This window comes from Charadrius vociferus, unplaced genomic scaffold (genome assembly GCF_000708025.1).
Source record: "Charadrius vociferus isolate BGI_N301 unplaced genomic scaffold, ASM70802v2 scaffold15, whole genome shotgun sequence".
Classification (NCBI taxonomy): Eukaryota; Metazoa; Chordata; class Aves; order Charadriiformes; family Charadriidae; genus Charadrius; species Charadrius vociferus.
This window is the reverse complement of record NW_009650064.1, coordinates 4,136,112-4,155,678: the sequence shown is the minus strand read 5'-3', so window position 1 is coordinate 4,155,678 and position 19,567 is coordinate 4,136,112. Positions and strand designations below refer to the sequence as shown.

The following is a 19,567-nucleotide window of genomic DNA, read 5'->3' as shown; positions in this document are numbered from 1 at the left end:
TCCCCATTTAAATTTTAAAGCGCTCTTCTGATACAGCCTGCTATGTCTTACTTATCAGGCTCAGTAGCTGTGTGACTTAGGGAAAGATTTAGAAATTCCAGTGCTGAATAGCTATAAATGTTGTGCTCATTTTCTTAAAAACCATCGTGTTGTGCTTCTCTCTTGTGTTACCGATCAGCGTTGTACAGCCACAGAAATACAGAATGCAGAAAGCATGAAGTAATTCTTGGAATACAGTAGAATTAGTTACAGAAACATATGTGCTTACAAAAGAGTTTTTGACATAAAAGTAGTAGAGCAACACTATATCCAATTAGAGCTTTATTTTGAGATTGCTTTGTTACGGCAAGGAAAGAGTTGTGCTATCTCTACACAAAGAGAGAGTTATGTTCCTGGGAGAAAGAAGTGAGTCGTGTAGTGGGACCGTCCCCTTTGAACTGAAGAGTTCTGAGAAGACAGTCCCAGTTTTGGATACACGGGTGACCTTTTAATGAGCAGAGGTGGGTTTTTCAGCTAGACTGAGCATTTAGTGGCAGTGATGGTGAATCCTTTCAGATTGATGTGAATAGTTCTGGATGACCAGAAACTGTAAAACATTAAAATAAAATATACCCTAATTTATTTGTTTCCGGTCTCAATAAATCAAAGCTGGTGATCTGGATATTTAAAAGGGGGGTGAGGGTGCAGTCAGGGAAGAAGAGCAGGGAGACCTGTTGCTACAAGAACAAATGTGTCAATAATTTTGCTTCACTAATTACACTGGACAAACCTTGAAGATCTAAGCCTTAATCGCTAGCAACATTTATGTTTGTGATTTGTTGATTAGAATACAAGTAGTTCTCCTAGGACTTAAGTTTAGGATATTGTTTCCATGCTTCCCATTACATTCAGAACTCATTCCTTGAAGCAGTCTACTTAAAGAAATAATAAAATATTTAATTATTACAATTCTTTCAAATTAACTTTATCTTGTTAGTATCTTTACTTTAACTTTATCTTGTTTGTATGAGTGTAAATAATAACTGTTCTCCCGAATTACGCATCCCGTAGGTGTAAAAACCATATCAGTAAAATCAGAAACTTTTGTCTGTTGTCGGCTGGCTGTGTGTTGTTTTTGCTGCCCGTGGCATTATTCTTTCTAGATTTAATTTCACTGCAGTCTTTATCAAGAATCTTGTAACAGTAGAGGGACACTTTTCATTGCAGATATGGTATACAAGACATCATGTTTTCCATGAGCATGTGACAAAAAGGGTTAGCCAGGAAAAAACATAAAAACTGTATCAATAATAGCTGACAGTGCGTGAGAGGAAAACACACAAGAGTTCAAGTAACTCTTACCCACAACTGGATTGGAAGTGGGACCGTGCCTCTTGGGGGGGACCGAGGGGTGGGGGACCACACAGAAATAAACACATGTTCTCTCTTTCTCCATCTGTAAATAACATTTTCACTCACATAATGCTGAGAACCTTGGTAAGCCAACTGTTACAACTGGGATGCTGCTTTTAAGTGTTACCATCAACATGTGTGCTAAAAATTAAAGGGTTTTTTTTTCAGCACTGATGTTTTGTTTAAATTATTATCCATTGTGTAAAAAGGAATCTAAGTTATTGACACCCTTATGCAAAAATGCCTTTTGCTTCAATGGAATGCTTAATTAGACAAAAGAAAATGTCTTTGTTTATTTAAAGAGTAGCTTTGCAGTAAACCGTATAACACTGGTGCTTGCTGCTTAACCTACTTCCTGTCTGCCCTGTAAAAAATTTTAAAACTACTTCATTTGTGAATTTTTTTGCAACCCACTCATTCTTCCTGGTGACCATACCTCATCTTTAAAAGTTAGCAAGCCATCTGAAAGCATACATACTGTATCATCTTCAGCTTTGGATAGTCTATTTAGAAACCTGTTTAACTGCTTCTTGTAGTCTCCATTCTGTGCTGGCACTAAGAAGAATTCACAATAAACCAGATGCCCTGGGAGATCTCATAAATGTATACGGATCTGTGTTTAACAGCTGGATTAAGAACTGAACATTTAAATACAGTATCTAGGCAAACTTGCCTTCTAATTGGTACCGATCGTGACACGTATATGGAAGTATTTTAATATTAAGCAAGAAAGTTAACAACAGTCTTGATTTTTTGCTACATAAATCCTAAGTGATGTGTCCGGTCCTACTCTGAAATGATGGCTCTCAGGAGCATTATGTTTCTCTTGATTGCAAGTGTATGGCTGATTTTTAGAACACACAGTGGGGTTTTTTTGTTTCTTGCTAATGCAAGATCACCGGGGTTAAGTGCGCAAATCTTGCATTGTAATATTTAATGAATTATCTTGACTATAGCTTCCAAAGTTGTGACATCATTTCAGATCTGCACTATTTTATGAACTGCTCTAAACAGATGACATCACTACAACATGTAACTGTTTTGTAGAAAACAACTACTAAAAAACTTAAATTCTCTTACCACAGGTATTTTGCATGGAGCTGGACTTTCTCAGCTTCCCAAGCAGCGCTCTCATCCAAATGATCAACATGTTGAGCAGGCTCCAAATAGCCACGTCAAATACGTCTGGTAAAATTATTTAGACACTTGCTCATTTTTACATCCACATTGTTTATTAATAGGTTCTGGCCTGTGGTCAAGTTAACAGGCTGCTTCCCTAGGAAGGGCTGAGTTATGGCAGTTTGTTTAGGAACATTAAACACAAAGGTAGTGCATAGAAACCCAATCTGCAAATGATGGGCTGCTGATCTGCTTCCAGCTTTGGAACTACAGAGCTGATCTTTATTTAATGGCATTCAGTGAGTTCTTACTTATTTATCATTGCACTGAGCCCAAGAAAAATACTGCACATCTCCAGAAACAGCTGTTAGTGAAGATAACTTTATTTTCTGCACTGAATTTGTAAGCCACTTCTCAGGGTAATTTTTCTATTAGGATGGGAAATAGGCTGACCTAGCACAGTTATTAGGCCAATTTTGCAGTGAATGATTAAGGAGTTTTGATAAGTAACAGTTTCACATTTATTCTCTAAATCTTAAGTCTTACATCTTTCAGTGATGGAGATCTGGAATATGCTCCCTGGCTTATTTTATATTTGTAGGTGATAGCCACAGGCTTAACTAAAAACATTAGTGATCAAAAGAAGTCCTGGGGGATCCAATGCATAACACTGGCAGCTACTTTTTTTTTTTTTTTTTTTAATTCCTTGATAATGTAGGAAAATGCTGCAGTCTCTAGGAAGGCCGGAGGTCCATATGGCCTTAGATGTCATGATTGTGAGTGGATCAGGCCAGCAGCATGAAGGCTGCTTACTGCTCACCTCGGAGGTGCTCTTCGTGGTCAGTATCAGTGAAGATACGCAGCAGCAGGCATTCCCCGTGACTGAAATCGATTGTCTGGAAGATGATCAGCAAAAAGACCTGCTGAAGGTGCAGCTGAAACAACAGAGAGTTCCTTCTGATTTGGAGGTAAAGACTTGAGTATGATTTTCATTCGAGGATAAAGTTACAATGGTGATTGATGCTTTTGGCAATGGGCATACTCACCTTTGGGTCGGGAGGCCACAGCACCAAACCAGGGGACCTGCTGTTTTCACGCACCTCATAACTTACTGTGTTGCCCTTTGGATGAAAGGGATGTGTATCCTCCCTGCTGTCCTCTGATTCATCATGACTTTTCATATCTGTGACAGCAATTTTCTGAGGGGAAAAAGTAGAGGAAGTCCGGGTTCTTGGTAAGCACCGCCTCTTTTCTGAAGAGGTTCTTGTGACCACATGTGTGTGAGGTGTTTATTGTTTGGCAAGTCAGCGTTGCTGCCTGTACCTGCAAAGTCACAGTGAGAACAGTTCCTTTTATTCTTCCGTGAATTCTGTTTTAACAGTTCAGTGATGCTGCTGCATGCTCCTTTCAGCATGTTTCTTACCTTGCCGCTTCCAATGCAGTGGTCTTCCTTGGCTGTTCGCTGTATTCACTTCCTTAGATCTTCCTTCTTCTGCAAATGCTAACTTTAAAAGGATCAATTCCTTTGCTGAGATTGGATGCACCGAGTGTTTGCCAGTAAGAGCATAAATCCTTCATCTTCATATTGAAAGATCTCTAAGCCATTTGAATACTGAGGTTTTGGATGAATTATCTTCTTTTAATGGTAGAAGAATGTTATATTTTTACACTTTTGGGAAACAATGTTTATTGTATTAAATTCTGAAGTGGAATCATATGAGCGATCATTTCAAAACCAAATACGCATGTCCCAGTTGTTGTTTTTATAAGTGTCAGGTAGTTCAGAGACTGCTATACCAGAAATTTCTGTGTTTCAAATACAAGAAAAGAACATACATAAAACCCTATGGAGCATAAGCTGTGCCAAAAGGTAGGGGAGGCTTCTGCACCTTCAGTAAAATCCTAACTTTGCTGAAGTCACTGAATAGTTTTGCCATCGATTCCAGCACAGCAAGGACTTCATCTGTGTCATGACAGCACTTGGATTTTTTTGTGAAAGCTTTTTTTAGTGCTCAATTCTCTATTTACATTTATTGTCTTTCCACTAACCTCAGTCTCACAGAGTGCTGTTGACTGAAGTTGCCTTCTCTCACCACAAAGCTACATGAGGCATTACTTAAATTTTTATGCAAGCGGGCAAAGCTCAGCTTTTTTATCCCTGAATGCTGTGTGGTTGCTGGAGGCACACATCAGACTCAATCCAGACTATCCTGCTCAGTCCAGAGCTACTGTCCTGGAGGGAAGAGGAAAATAATTTGTTCTCCCTAAGGCATTTGATACACTCAACCCATCCCAACCCTAACTTTAGCACCAGCCTAGTTTGTTTTTTTAATAGACTATAGTGTGATGGCTCTTGTCTTTGTATCTGGTTATCCAAGAGGTGAGGAGCAGGCTGCTGCTCTGGGGGAAGGGTTGCTCGCCCAAAGGTTGCTGCATGATGGTGATGAGGCAGAGGGACTGCCTGTCTGGGAGAAGGGAAGGCGAGGGACAGGGAACCTCATTCTAGTCCCCACAGCTGCTGCAGCTGGGAATATGTAGTACTCATGGGCAAGTGGCTCCTGTACACGCACAGCATAACCCTATATGGCATGTGCAGAGCCCAACATTCCCACATACACATGCTAGTACACACACAGTAAACGTGACCTGCTTGGGAAGTACTGAACCAAACACATGGTGTTTTTCTGAAGTTCTGGATAGAAATATGGGACTTCTACTCCAGTGGCGCAGCAATGCCAGGAGCTGTAAGCCTTGAGCCACCCAGCCGCAGTACGCAATCTCTTTTGCTGACGCGGGCTTTTGAGAATGCCGTGAATATGTATGGCATGAGAAGAGCAGTGAAGAGTGCCTGTGCCCCAGGTAGAGCAAAGTCAGTGATGGCAAGACAGCAAAAGCTGAGTGATGCTGTACAAAACAGACCTGGCATAAGTGTTCCTTCAGAATGCAGAAGCTGATGCTGAAACTTGTGTGAAAATCTAAAGAAATAGGCTATAAGGAGGAGCAGTTGAAAGTAAGGCAGATGAAACAAGAAAGTTTAATTTTTTTATGGTAAGGCAGCTACACAGTAAAAGATTCCAAAAGCTTCATGAAGCTTTAGTAATTACCTAGAGTTCTGTATTATTCTGTTGTAAATAACGTTTATTATAGTTTTTTGCCTTAGCAGATTGGGAAGTTTCATACTTGGTAATTTCCTTCCTGCAGCTGAGCATGTCAGTTCTGTCGTACTTGGGGTGCTGCGTGCAGCGCTGGTGGTGGTGGGAGCCAGGGCCTCTCCTTCAGCTCTCCCACAAGAGCTTCTACACAAACTGTTTGAATGTGATTAGAAAAAGGAACCTCAGGAGCAGCGAGCTGTGACTCCCAGGTGAGCAGCCTCAGAGCTGCAGACCTACACCCAAATAGACACGACTCCTAAATATTAATGTCAGGCCACCTTGTTGCACTGAAGATGTCCTCAGCTGAAGTGCAGACACATCTGTACATGATGACATTAGTAAACATGGCCAGAATTTTTAGCTGGAAAATGCCCGGTCAGGTCAACCAAAATATTATGAGGAGTTTAGCAAAATAGAGGTGATGTTACCAAATGTAAATTATGTCTGGTTTTCTGATTAATTTAGTCAAAGATCTGAGAAGTAATACAACAAATTGAAACATTTCATTTCAACATTATAAAAATCCACTTTTTTGTCTTATTGCTCACAAAAATAATTGCCAAAAGTTTTGTTTCAGCTCTGCCCAAAACAGTTTCTCCCCTTCCCTCTCCTCAGCTTCTTGGAACTATTAGGAAACAAAACATGAGTTATTCTACAGCTGTAATCACCAGAGATGTTATAGAGTGTATTTTGACTCCTTCAGCAATAGGTTTGCCTGATGGTTTGTTCGCTTCCACAATATATAACTTAATCCATCTGGCTAGGAATAGCCTGGATGGATCCTTGAAAACTCTGGCACTGACAACATTGTTATTGAAAGGGAAGCATTAATTGTACCTGGATTATCTTCCAAAGTAATTGCGACACTGCTTGCTTCCAGACAGACATCAAACCCAAAAGTTCTGTGCTTCCAGCTGCTCTTGGTATAGCTCCTAACATCAAGAAGACAGCAAAAAATTGATCTGCCACAGGGTTTTTATGATAGCGTTACACACGCTACATCTCTGGAGCTGAAAACCAGTCTCTGGATTTTTCAAAGCGGTGAAAAAAACCCGTAAGGAACCAGCCCTCCTTCCTCAGTCCGTGTGCACAAAGCAGACCATCAGTGCTACGAACACATCCAGTCTGTGCAACAAAGGTGCTATAGCTACTGTGCAGTTAGTTAGAATGCTGAAGGCTTATTCTTTATAAGACATAATGGGAGGAATTTTAGAAAAATTCTGGAGTTCTTAGCCCAAAAGTGTGGTCTTCTAGCATGAAAGGACATGATGGATTCCTCTAGCAGGTGCGCTAAGCAATCCTTGACTTCAGTTTGGATTTGTTGAATGACCTGGCTATTAACATTACAGCTGTTCAAAGTAGTGGGCTAAGGCACATTAGTGACAATGTTAGGTCTCATTTAGGAAAAAATGTAGAATAACGGCAATTCCAAGTTTCTGTTGCCGTCCTGACAATATAAGCTAAACTGAAACTGGTTGGAGAAGCAGACAGTTGCAGATTAAGTCATCTGGAAGCAAGTAGGGTCCCAGTTACTTTGGAAGACCATCCAAGTGCAGTTAATATTTCCTCCTGGATAATTGTGCTGTGTCTGTGGGATGTCACCTGAGGCTGAATGAAGAACGGATTCACAAGAGTAGGTGAGTGGGACGCCAACACCATTTCCATCTTCTTTGATAACTTGTGTCTTTTGGTCAGTGTGGAGGCAGAACTGTAACGCAGCTTCCCCTGGGCTTTACCGCCCTAGAAGTAGAAATCAAGAAAAAATCTGGAGCCACTGACTTGCAAGATTTACCGCATAATGTATTTCTCTTTCAACTGGTAAAATGGACTGACGGCTGACTTTTTCTGCACTACCAGACTGAAGACCGGGTTCAGACACCATTCTCCACCGTTAGCCATATGTCTGCTGCAGCAGTCTGCCTTCTGATTTTTCCCTCCCTTCAAGGTCATTCATGAAAAACACACTCTCCTCTGCCCCTTTCATCATTTCTGCTGTTTCTAGGCATAGGCTCCAACCTTGAGCTTCTGAGCTTGTTCATGAGCCTCTGCTTCCTTTAGCATTTTTGTGGTGATGATTGAAAACAGGAGGGTTTCTAGTTGCTGAGCAGCAAATCCATCTCCAAAGGCATAGTAAAAAAAAACAGAGGGGACTGTTTTGGTTTGGATGTGACATCTGTCACTATCTATCAGTCATAATAATTCTTTCTTCAAATAAGCAATGGTTTGTTTAAAATGAGCCTTGCAGTCCAGAGATGTGACGAGATATTGATCCTGGATGTTAAATTGAATCCAATGGCACAGTTTGAAAATATCATCGCATCGAGTGCGGCATGTGTAAAACTCCCTGGAAGACAGAAGATAGCAGTCTTTGAATCCTTAGTGTGACATCCAACAAAGACATTTTAAACCCTACAAAAAAGAAAATGGTCAGGAGTTCTCCAAGTGTAAATAAGAAAGCATCAAAGCCTAGCCCTGGGATAGCTTCTGCCTTTTTGTTCATTGTCATATTTGGGAAATAACTTCTGTTCTGAATGACTTTGCTAGTGATACCGCTGTAGCATCCATGGTGGTATTTCTGAAATACAGTTTTTTGAAATCATGCGACTAGCTTGATGCCTGCTTGCATGATTTCCCTTCTCAAGCTAGTCATAGTCATCTTCAATTTCTTCTTCTTCAAAAAAAGGGCACAGCAGATTGTTCTTCCAAAGCCAGGGTTGCCCATGGCTTGTCATCTAATACTTTATCTGGTTGGAACCATATGGTAGATGCCACCTTTCTGTTGACAGTATTTATTTTTCTGCATTTTTTCCACTAGAGGTAGGTTACTTGCATCCCTCTTGCTAGAGCCTTGAACATACAGATTTTAGCCTACAAAAAGGGATTTCTTCAGAGTCATCCTTCCTACTCATGGTGGTAGAAAAGGCAGTTTGCACAGACACCTTAATTTCTTCTCCAGAAAGGACATGGCCCAAACCCTCTTTAGTAAAACTCTTTTGTTTAAAAAAACATATTTGTGTGGGTCCTCTGACCCAGAATGGCTTTTTTGGTGACCAGAAGCTGACAGATACGTCCCAACATAGAACATTCACCTGGAAGGTAGCTTCTAGTCTTTATTTTAAATCAAGTAAGTTAAAGGGTTAAACTTAACTGCCCAGATATAGCTGTCAGCTGTCATTGATTGTACTTTGTGAGAAAAAGGTTTTGCTAATTAGGATTGCTATCTGATAAGGATACTGGCATTTTTCTAAAAGGGGTTCAGATGTTTTTTCTGTCTGAGTTGATCTATTGTAAAGATCTCGCCTTGAGCAAGGTGTATAGAGTGCATCCCTGAAATTCTCAAAAGATACTGCTTGAATTTCCTATGGCAGAGTTAGAGCTTCTCGGAAGGCTCCAAATCCACCAAGCACTAAACTATGGGAAAACACTGTTGATTGATTAAAACATCCATTAAACTATTGTAGAAAAGGTCCCAGGGAGGAAGATGTTTAATTACAGACAGTAATGTGGAAGTTATTGTCCTTACTACGAAGTTCAGTTACTGTCAATCACTCAGTAATCATTTTATCTTCTCTGCTTTCAGGCAGATGGAGCTAGAGAGAGACTATCAGAACAACAATACAACCGCCTCGTGGAGTACATCACAAAGACATCTTACCACCTGGCTCCCAGCGCCGCGACGGTGCCGGCATTGCAAACTGTAGCTACCGAACACCTCCCAACTATAACGAAAACATATCAATATGTAGTTGATCCAAATTTTGCCCGAGTATTCATTAGCAAATTCACCATGGTGAAAAATAAAGCCTTGAGGAAAGGGTTTAATTAATAATTATTTGTGGTGAGTATAGTAATACCTTACTGTTTTGAAAGTAATGCTTCCTCTGCAGTAACCTACATCAAGTAGAGATGCATATAATTTTGGAGGAGGCAGGAGATGATAACAAAGTTAAGCCCAATACCTTTTCTAATTGTGCTGGAAGGACACTGTTCTAGCAAACGAATAAAATGAAAAGGAACTGCCTTGGACTATAGCTCAATGAAAATCTGTTTTCTTTTCAATAACCAAAAATCAGCGAATAAGGAAAAATTGCGTGCATACAGGCATTTTTGCCACACACACAAAATGTGTATCAATACCTCTCTATCATATTTTAGGGTCTGCCAGTTTCTGTTATAAACCAGGTTTATAACTCAGCTGTAAAAACTTGCCCAAGGCTGAGCCTCCCCACACACACACGCACTCCCCCCAGCGTGTACGTCCTGAGGCAAAACATTTTCCCCCACTAAATCTGAAAACCCCAGTGTGGCTGGTTTAAGTTACTAGTGACAGCTGGGTTTTAGCACCACTTTAACCTTAAAATAGCTTCCTTTATTTGACTGAAGTTTTGCAGGACATTAGTCCTTAATGTAAACTAGTGCCTTTGTGTGGTTTGGAGAACAAAACATGAACTACAACATGAATTTATTTTTCAAACTGTCTGTATACAGAAACTTTATTTTATCCACCATCAAATTTTCAGAAGGACTTAAAGTGTATATATGACATTGTGCACTGTCTGGCTGTTAGCTGGAAGCCAGTAACACGCAGTTCAAAAATTTAAGAAACAGAACTTAGTGTCCTTAAAATCTACCAAAAATGTGTAAGCTCAATATAACGTAGATGTGCAGGTGCTAAGTATAACCTTGTTGGGTCTCGCTTACTTCTGATCTGCCACCACTACCCAGTACGTACTCACTTCAGCCCTAATTCATTTTATGCTCATCATCTTTGAACAGCTAAAACCAGGGATATTTAGAAACATGACTTTTCAAATACATTTGTGCTAAACAAAGTGAGAAAATTTTTTTCAAGCTGATTGAAAAGTGTGGACCCACAGGCTCCAGTTACTTACAGTTACTGATGCCACCACGATACACTTAGGAATATGATGTTAAACACATCGAGACAAAGGAGCTTTCCAAGTGTCTTTATTTTTCAGATGTTTTACAGTTTGTAGTAGACAAGAAATCATTGTCTTTGGGCACAGTTATGTTACTTTATACACCAAATCTGGCTATGGCAGCTTTATTTTAAAAAACAAAAGCTTACTTGATTTTCAACTGTGTGTGTTACTTTTCTCCCCTTTTCAATGTACTTACGGACGTGAATTTTGTCTGGGGATTCCTGAACATGGCCTCAATCGGAGACAAGAACTGGAATAAAATCTGATCATCATTTGGAGCAGATCCATGTGCTTTACAGTTAATAACTTCTATGCATACTTGATATGACCAAATGCACAGTAAATAAGAATGTAGTAACTGCAATGTTTTTCTTGTGAGTTCTGTTTTGTTAAAAGGTATTTCTAAAAGCCGTCTCTCTTGTGTACTTAAAATACAGAAGCCTGAGATCTGCGTTGTCCTTTCCTGAATGTGAAATAAGCCCATCCATTATCAACATTTCATACAGTGATTTTATAACTTAGTTGTTGTTTAAATAACACTATTTAAATAATGTATATGTATATATACACGCACATGCTTCATTCCTGAATATTTTATGGAAATAGTTTAATACTTCTAATTTTGCATATTGGTAGATAAATTGTAATATAATGAGATTGTTTAAAGATAATAAAGCTATTCCTGTAATACTTGGTTTTGTGAGCTATTTGGTCTTTGACCTGTTTGTTCCCTTGTAACTCACTGTGTAGAACAAGACACACGTAGGAGCTTCGCGTAGACCCCATTAGATTCCAGTTGGTCGCTGGACTCTGTCACGTACCAGAAAATGCAATAGATAATGACAATACTTTGGAAGTAAAAACTGATGATTAGCTTGCCAAAAAGCGTGTGCTGAAAAGTTTTATGCTTTTGTGACTAACTGAATCAAAACAGCACTGTAGTCACCATTTGAATTAGAGTAATCTGTTCATTATTTATGTAGTACATAAACCACCCAAGAGGATGCAAACACACCTGTAAAAGATAAGGGAAGGCAGCACTTTAATTTCTAAAAGTTCATAGATTGCAGCCATTGTTTAAGATACATTTGTGTTTTTCCTGAATTATATTCTCCTGGAATAAACACTTGCTTAAATTTCACTCTTCTTCAGCAAATTTAGTTAGCATCTTTACTGCATTAGGCAGGTTCTTTCTCCCCCTTCTGACCACATGTATGGAAACGTGTGGAGACGGCCTATAAATCAGCCTCTCCTACATATGAGCTGCATGAGCTATGAAAACAAAGTTGTCCAAAGAGCAGCTGCCTGTACTTAGCTGCTAAAGCACTCCAATGTGTACTCTTAAAACATGCCTACTCTCATAATGCTCTTTAGACCTGGAGAGCTCACAACTTCAAATCTATCTTTTTAGTTTGCTTCCAGAACAATCAATCATTCCTCAAACACTCGAGAATAAAGTAAGCCGGCCAAAAATTTCAAGGCATGGTCAGGCTTATACACGGCAAGACCTTCCCCAAAACAGTTAGGTCAAACAATGCCGCCTTATATATTATTTCATACATAAATATAGCAAAAACCCTTACAGACAGTTGGGATGGCCTCAGTGCAGACAAGCATGTGCATCTCCTAGAAACAGCATGCCAGGCCCTGTAACAACCAGCCGGTTACGGTCTACCTCACACAGGTCTGTCTTGTACTATGCTGTCTCACTCCCCGTTGTGTGTCAGACAGGATAAGCTGAACGCTGGCTGGCAAAGGGAAGAGAAAAAAAAACTGATAGGTTGGTGCTGATTTCAGAAAAGGAGGTTTGCCCTTCTGCCTACTCCTATTTCGGGTACCAGCTTTGCCCTCCCTTCCCTTTCCAGAGGAAAGCGAGCTGTGTGAGTTGGCATTACCTGCTGAAAGGAGGTACTTGCTTTGCATCCAGTGTGAAACCAGAATATCACTATAAAACAAGCAACAATCATAACCTGCAGCCTCTCAAAGCACAGACATTAAGAGCTCAACTTCCGTCATTGCTGTTGAATACACTTAGCAAGAGACATCTTTGAGCTCTGCTGTATGATCAAAAAAAACTACGTTCAGTCACAAAACCTCTCATTTCTTTAAATCAACGTGTGCTGGTAATTGAAGGAACATAGACTACAACAGTAACTGCTGTTGGCTGTAACAGTTTAGAAGAAACTTAGAATTTAAAAGTAAATTAATTTCTAGCAACTGGGAAGAATTTAGGGGCTAACGCTGGAAGGGAAGTCAGGTCTATTAGCCCGCACACCTGGCAGTAGCAAGTTTCTTTGCCTCTGAAGCTGTCAGTATGACTAAAGACCCCTGGCTATTTAAACCTGCAGACATGCCTGAGAAAATGTTAGTCAGTACTTAATGGCATACAATGTTTATGCTGTACATTGGGAAGATAAATGGGTATCATTTGCTATTGTTAAGGTTTGGTTTACATTTATAGGAACAGGGGTATTTTGATTACTAGATGGTTTCCCCTGCACCACTAATGTCAAATTCTTTCTTTGCTTAAAGGAAGCACTGCCTGTATGGAAAGGTTAAAGGAAATCCCACGTTGCTCTGTAATAGTGTTCTGGATCAAATACATTACTTACTTGCTTTCATTAGTCCAAATGTTGCTCACAGGTACCTATTAAGTGTTAAGTAGTTAATGATCCATTTAAAATAATGAGAATTACTCCAAACAGGATTTGAACTGAAGACCTTCAAATACAACACAGATGGCTTAATTTGTCATGCTGCCTCATACAAAGCCTTCCCGCCTTTCACACAATCAGCTCGGACTCCTCTCCTTGTACCCAATCAACAGCTACAGTCCTGGTACCACCTTCAACCTCAGCAACAGGCAACGCACAAAGCATGTTCCAAATGACGGGTGCCATGGACCCGGGTGCCAAGACAAAGCATCAGGTCTTGGACTACGCAGAATGTAGCAGAGATCAAAACTATGCTTAGCTGACTTCCAGATATTAAAAAGGAGACGATACGTGTTTAGAAGCAGCACGCAAAGCTTTTCATTACTGTAAAATCCCAAAGTAAGTATTTCTTACTTTGTCTGCATTAACCCTCTTTGCCTTGTACATAAAACAGATGTGACCATACCTACAGTTGAGTCATTCTCCAATCACCAGAGTAATGTACCTCGTATAACAAGAGTGGGCATTTGCACAGTTTATAAGTCTTGACACAAGAGTTTGCTGCTGTAAGGAAGGCAATACAGCGATGGCAGCAGAAAAGATAAGGAGGTTGGCTAGCATATTTCCACAATTCCTCTGCAAATTCTTTCATCTCAAGGTCAGTTCACTTTGTGAAGCCAGAGGTAACGCAGATCCTTCCAGAAATCCAGCCCATAACAACTATCCTCCTGCATATTCCCATCAGCAGCTGGGACAACCTAGCTGTAACTGCTTAGGGATATACTTTGTTATCAAATGTGGAATTTGGCCAAAACAGAGATGCAAATAATTCCTGGGGGGAAGAAAACTAGACTTAGTCATCTTGAGCCATTTATAAAGACTTTCCACCACTCTTCCCAGCATTTGAGCATTTAAGCATTTCGACATTAATGAAGACAACTAAGCGCCACTGACATATGTATTTTATTTATTGAGTTACATTAGAGCGTGCCATGCACTGAAGTGCACTACACTTTACAGTTCAGTGAACAAATAAGGTTCGGTCATCAAGTCTCCTTAGACTGAAGTGGATCTGCAAGATAAAAAAAAATATTAAGTTATGCTGGACCAACTTTATGCTTTGAGTAAACATATTAGTATGTATGAATGCAAAGCAATAGAGAGAAATGTTACGCGGTGGTTTAGTCTAGAGGAATTCCCCCTGTTATTTCCTGATGGTTTAAGATTCACACACCCTTCATGTGGCAAACAGAAGTGAAACATGGAACAAATCAAGAGCTGGAACAATACTGCACAGCACGTCAGATTCACTATACATGTTGCACTGATAACTGAATCAATCTTGCTAAGGGCCTGAAAGAGAAAGGAATGCAGCTTTCAGATAGGAGCCAGAGAGGAAACAAGTGGTGTAGGCAACCTACCAAGGAAGGAAGAAAACCAAATTCAAATTGCTTCTCCACATTATATTGAACACAATCCAAGAACAGCTGTGCTCCATGACAAGAGTCATGCAAGTGGTTAGCAGTGAAGTCTTTGCTTCCTCCTTTATTCTATTACTGAGCACACTGTAGAAGTAGGATACTCCTCAAACTTATACTTGCGCTTGGTTTCCATTATCAGTATCACCACACAAAGTCCACTCACACTTTGGTACGAAGTTGCCTACGTGCCCCGCAGGAACAAACTCGAAGCAGAGTTCCAAGCTAATGCCTTAACTCATGGATTCTCCTCCCAACCTACCCAACCCTTTCCTCAATTTTGGGGCTAAGTACTGATTCCAGAGTGAGTATTCAATTAAGTTAAACTACTGTATTTACTGCCACATACAGAATATATTCCAATAAAACGGGAAATGTAGATCATCCATGACCTCTGTACCCTTTAGGTAACTGTACCAAAACCAGCATCAAATTCAACCTCCATCCAACTTCCATAGCTAAGATTTAAGCTACTGAGGCAATGAAAACATCTTCCAGCTGTTCTGCTTATTTGTTCTTTTCACAGTCGTTTCAAAACATTTGAAACACTGCGTTGTTTTCCCTTTCTTCTGCTTTTGTATTCATGTGCAGGCACACAACAAAAACCCAACCTCTTTCTACTATGAAAGAGTGAAAAATGTAAGTTCTTATATAAATAGGCTAAGGAATAAGAAGCATCAGCAATTCAAACAAAATCACATATAAAGATTTGCCTTTCACATTTTTCTTTTGAGCTGGTGTAATTAAGGAATGGAAGACATGTTTAGGAAACATTTAATTTTAACAGGTGCACACAATGTGCAATTTTTTTTTTTTTTAAGCTGCAAATGGGAACATAAGCTAGCTGAGAGGGGAGCTCTATTTGCACTGAAAAAAAATCCTGCTCATGATTCCAATTAAATATTCAACATGCATCCTTGTTGACAGTGTTTGTTTCAAATGATTTTACCACCAGATGGCCTTTCAGAATACTCTGATGAAGGCCACCTGACTAAAGAATGTAATTCTAGTTTCTAAGAAAGTTTAAAAGTGGCTATATATTAGCAATAGGACTGAATCAGGGGCAGAATTGCCAGGATTAAAACCAGCCAAATTTATCATTTCATTATTTATCTTTGTTGCAGTCATAGCTAAAAAAAAGAAGTTTCCCCCTCTCACAAAAAAAAAACACCAAAGGGAATGCCACCTTTCTTTTTTCTTTTTGAATTTGCTAAAAGAGCTGGAGCTCTGCTTTTTTATGTAATTGTGTTAAGCAGAAACCAGATAGTTGTAGATTCTGACACAACAGAATTTAGCATTAATAGTGTTAAGTACAAATCTTTTATTCAGTCTTGCTGCTTTAAGCAAACAGGCTGAGAAAATCCAGCTGGCCAGGATAATTAAAGCCACAGATTATCACGTAATGATCACAATATGAAAACATTCCAAAAGAATGAAAAAGCTATCATTCTAGATTAGTTTGAAGTCATTTTAAGAGAAGCAGAGAACTCAATGTAAGAAATTTGGATCAACACAGGCGGAGGAATTCTTTATTGAGCTGTCACATCATGAGTTTGTGCAGTTTAGTGAGTGTGCTTATTAATAACTATGACAAGGTTGAAATCAAGACATTTTTTCCCCTGGTGTTATGACAACAAGTAAGGGAGAACAAAATTTGGTAGTCTTCAAACAAAAGGCAGCGTTAAGTGCGAGGAAAATAGTATCATGAACAAAATTGTATTCAAGTTTAATTCATTATGGCAAAAATCTGAATATTAGTACACAGAGCTGTATGCCATTGTGATTTTTTTATATAACCGTGTATTTATTTAAATATATTTCCCCTCATGACTAGTTAGCTTCCCCCTCTCACCAACTTCAAAAGACAAAAGGATGTGCAGAAGCCATCTCTGTTTCTTACACTAAGATGGATGCTGTGAGAGAGAAACAGCCTCTCCCTTTTCTCATTCACTGTACCGCCACAGGTACATTCAGACAGAGGTAGCCCGAAGCTAAGCAGTTCAAGACATGACAGCATCAACATAACAGTGATTTGAAGCAAATCTTATAGCTTAATACAAAAGCCTTGTCTCCTTTCCATGGCTGCGTGAGGAGGGAAAGGCCTGGCATCGCTCTGTGCAAGTCTCCCACATCACACCAGTTAAACACGTTACCCACAAGGTATTCAGGAGCTTTCTATTCTGCCCTTACTCCCTGCTCCCCTGTGTTTCTTCATGTTTTTATTACTCAGAGGTCTCTCAAGTGCAATTTGTATCCTTTCTTTAGTAACACCTTTCTATTTGATCAAAAAGGAAGAAGCTCCAAATAGAAGAACAATGTTTCACTGAAACGATCTAGCTTACTCTTGTTCTACTGCAGAGTAGCTTATTACCTGTAAATGCAGGTTACCATCATTTGGGTGGTGCAGACTCAAACACACCAGCTGCTCTCATGGCTTGGAAGTCCTTCATGGGATCATAGTTTTTATAGAACTCTGCATAAGCTCGTTTTCTGGGTTCAGCAATTCCAAACTGGAAAGTAACACACAATTAAATAAAGCTTTCAAAGCAAAGATATTATTTTTTTTTTCCTATTAGTGCTATGATTTGTATCAGTGGATAACAGTCTAAAAAGCCTTTAGCTTGAATTAGTAAAATACTACTTTGTTCCTGTTCAAATCCACAGTTCAGGCTACCTGACCATTGGTCAGGAAAACAAATGTCTGAAGTGAAAGCTTAAAAAGAAAGTCCGTTACAAGATAGGCCATTACACAGATCCAGAAACACTCTTCCTATATTAACACTCCAGTGTCCTCCCCGCTAATATTTTTATACATAAAACATGCCATTATGGCAAGTTCTGTGCCTGTGGGCAGCTGCAGAACTATAACTCCAGATAAAATGGCATCCTAAAACAACGTATTGCACTTGAGCTACACTGTAGGTCAATTACAGAAGTCTGGCAAAATTTTACAAGACTACCAAGCCACTCTTACAGCACATCCACATAAAAAGACACCATCCTGACTCCACGGATACTCATTCACCTGAAACACAGCGATATGCTCAAAGCGCCCCAAAAACGTGAAGAAAAGTCCAAGGTGGGTTTGTTCAACAGTATCTAACATGTAACAAAGTAAATTGCTACTGAGATCCACATTACTTTTTCTAAATATGGTCTGCTGCCTTACTAGTGCATTAATGCGGGGGTGCCAAATAAGGTATAAAGCCAAATAACAATTATATTGTAAGTCTGACCAGAAACAAGCTTGCCTACCTCTTAACAGATGTGTTAAGTAGATGTTGAGCTTTAACTGTGCACACTTATTGCTTCTGATAGACATTTGTTGAAATTTAAGTGGACTGTGATGATTTTGTGATGAACAACCTGAAATTAACTTAATTTCTAGTCACTTTTATCAATAGCTTCCTGAGTACTCAAATGCTGCAAACAGTATACGAATGAATTCAATGGGCAAACCAAGATCCACTTCTTCCACAGGAATTCAAATTGTCTTGCTTGCTTTGTGTATGAGATCCGAGAATTACCTAGTGAAGGCACTCAAGAACCACCACCGCTCTTATCTTTGTCAGAAGTCTCTTAAGGACCATGAAAACCAAACTCCAATCTGTAAGTGGGGTTTTCTAGCAGCATAATGCCCATGATACTTCAAAAAAAAAAAAAAAATAAAAGGACCACACTAGCCTTCTCCACGCCAATATCTTCAGTGTGAAGGATGGGCTTTCAAATTGCTTATGAGCAAGTTTTCTGAAATCAATCTAGAGATAAAATAAGACTTTGACAGGTCTAGAGTCTCAGATACTGTGACAGAGAGAGACACAGACTATCTAGAGTTAATGTGCATCAATCATGCAAACAATCAAGAGTAGACTAGGACACTCAAGGTTCAGTTGTCACGAATTGCGTGATTTTGATCACATAGCTTAAGGCAGCAGGTTATTCATATCATTTCTTCAAATGAAGATTAGAAACATTTATTTATGTTCTGGAAACATGCTTACAAAAATACATTACTAAAGCTTTCTGATGAACAGCTCAACTAAATCTCAACAAAAAAATATTATGAATTCTTAAAACACTCTAATGAGTCCAGTTTACAATTGAATGACTACAGATCTCACCTTGTATAAAGCTGCACATCCCACAGATACGAAAAATGCCCCAAAGAGGTGAAACTTCATCCGCCGGGCCAAAAGGCGCCGCATCTGTGGCTTAGGCAACAGTGCAGATGACATGGTGACTATATTTCCTAAAAGAAAACACACACACAAAAAAAAAAAGATAACTGTGGGACAAGAAGCTCTACTTAAATAATTTTTTGTAACTCTACTCTTTAAAGATTGTGCTTTTTCTGTTGTGTAATAATCATCTTCACAACATAACCAACAGTGCTCCTTCTCTATTTGACTTCACAATGAGAATACGTAAGGGACAACATTCAAGGACAGCCTATTTATGACCTGAACCTAAGTAAGTTTTCACACTCCTGATATCCAGTACTCACAGAATCGAGACAGGCCTTCACTGTTCTTTCACAACCCTTCCCTCCTGCAGGGTCTACCATTTCAGGCCTGCTGTCCTGGTGTTTACATCAGATGACGTTCAGAACATTGATCACGTTTTATTCATTTCTAAGGAAAAGCACGTACCTCTTGAACTAGTTAGTGGTTTGGGCTTCTTTTAAATAATTGCAGACCCTATTGCACTAAAGGATTATTATTATGTTTTTTTCTATTCGGTAAGATTTTCCTAAAAGCCTGAAGCAGGCAGCTCTGCTGAAACCCGAGTTAAAGGCTCACTCGGCGGGGAGCGGCTCCCCGGCCGCGCTG

The 19,567-nt window shown here is 39.5% G+C and overlaps 3 protein-coding genes across 3 annotated transcripts in view; 1 reads left to right on the top strand and 2 right to left on the bottom strand.

Moving 5' to 3' along the window:
• The window catches only part of VPS13B (vacuolar protein sorting 13 homolog B (yeast)), a 502,169-nt gene extending 492,607 nt beyond the window's left edge, over positions 1–9,562 (top strand). The window contains 3 exon segments of the mRNA XM_009891830.1: positions 2,478–2,580; positions 3,230–3,479; positions 9,244–9,562. Of these exon segments, the coding sequence (XP_009890132.1) occupies positions 2,478–2,580; positions 3,230–3,479; positions 9,244–9,489 (599 nt within the window). The 3' untranslated portion in view covers positions 9,490–9,562.
• A 4,645-nt stretch (positions 9,563–14,207) lies between these two features.
• Positions 14,208–18,985, bottom strand: LOC104292439 (cytochrome c oxidase subunit 6C). The gene is made up of 3 exons (XM_009891829.1): positions 18,860–18,985; positions 17,127–17,248; positions 14,208–14,332 (listed from the first exon to the last, which is right to left on the bottom strand). Exons 1-2 carry the CDS (start codon positions 18,971–18,973, stop codon positions 17,129–17,131), a joined length of 234 nt encoding a protein of 77 aa, XP_009890131.1. The 5' UTR covers positions 18,974–18,985; the 3' UTR covers positions 14,208–14,332; positions 17,127–17,128.
• RGS22 (regulator of G-protein signaling 22) overlaps positions 18,979–19,567 on the bottom strand; it is an 81,343-nt gene continuing 80,754 nt past the window's right edge. Inside the window, exon 27 of the mRNA XM_009891915.1 lies at positions 18,979–18,987. Within this exon, the coding sequence (XP_009890217.1) occupies positions 18,979–18,987 (9 nt within the window). The remainder of the gene's footprint in view (positions 18,988–19,567) is intronic.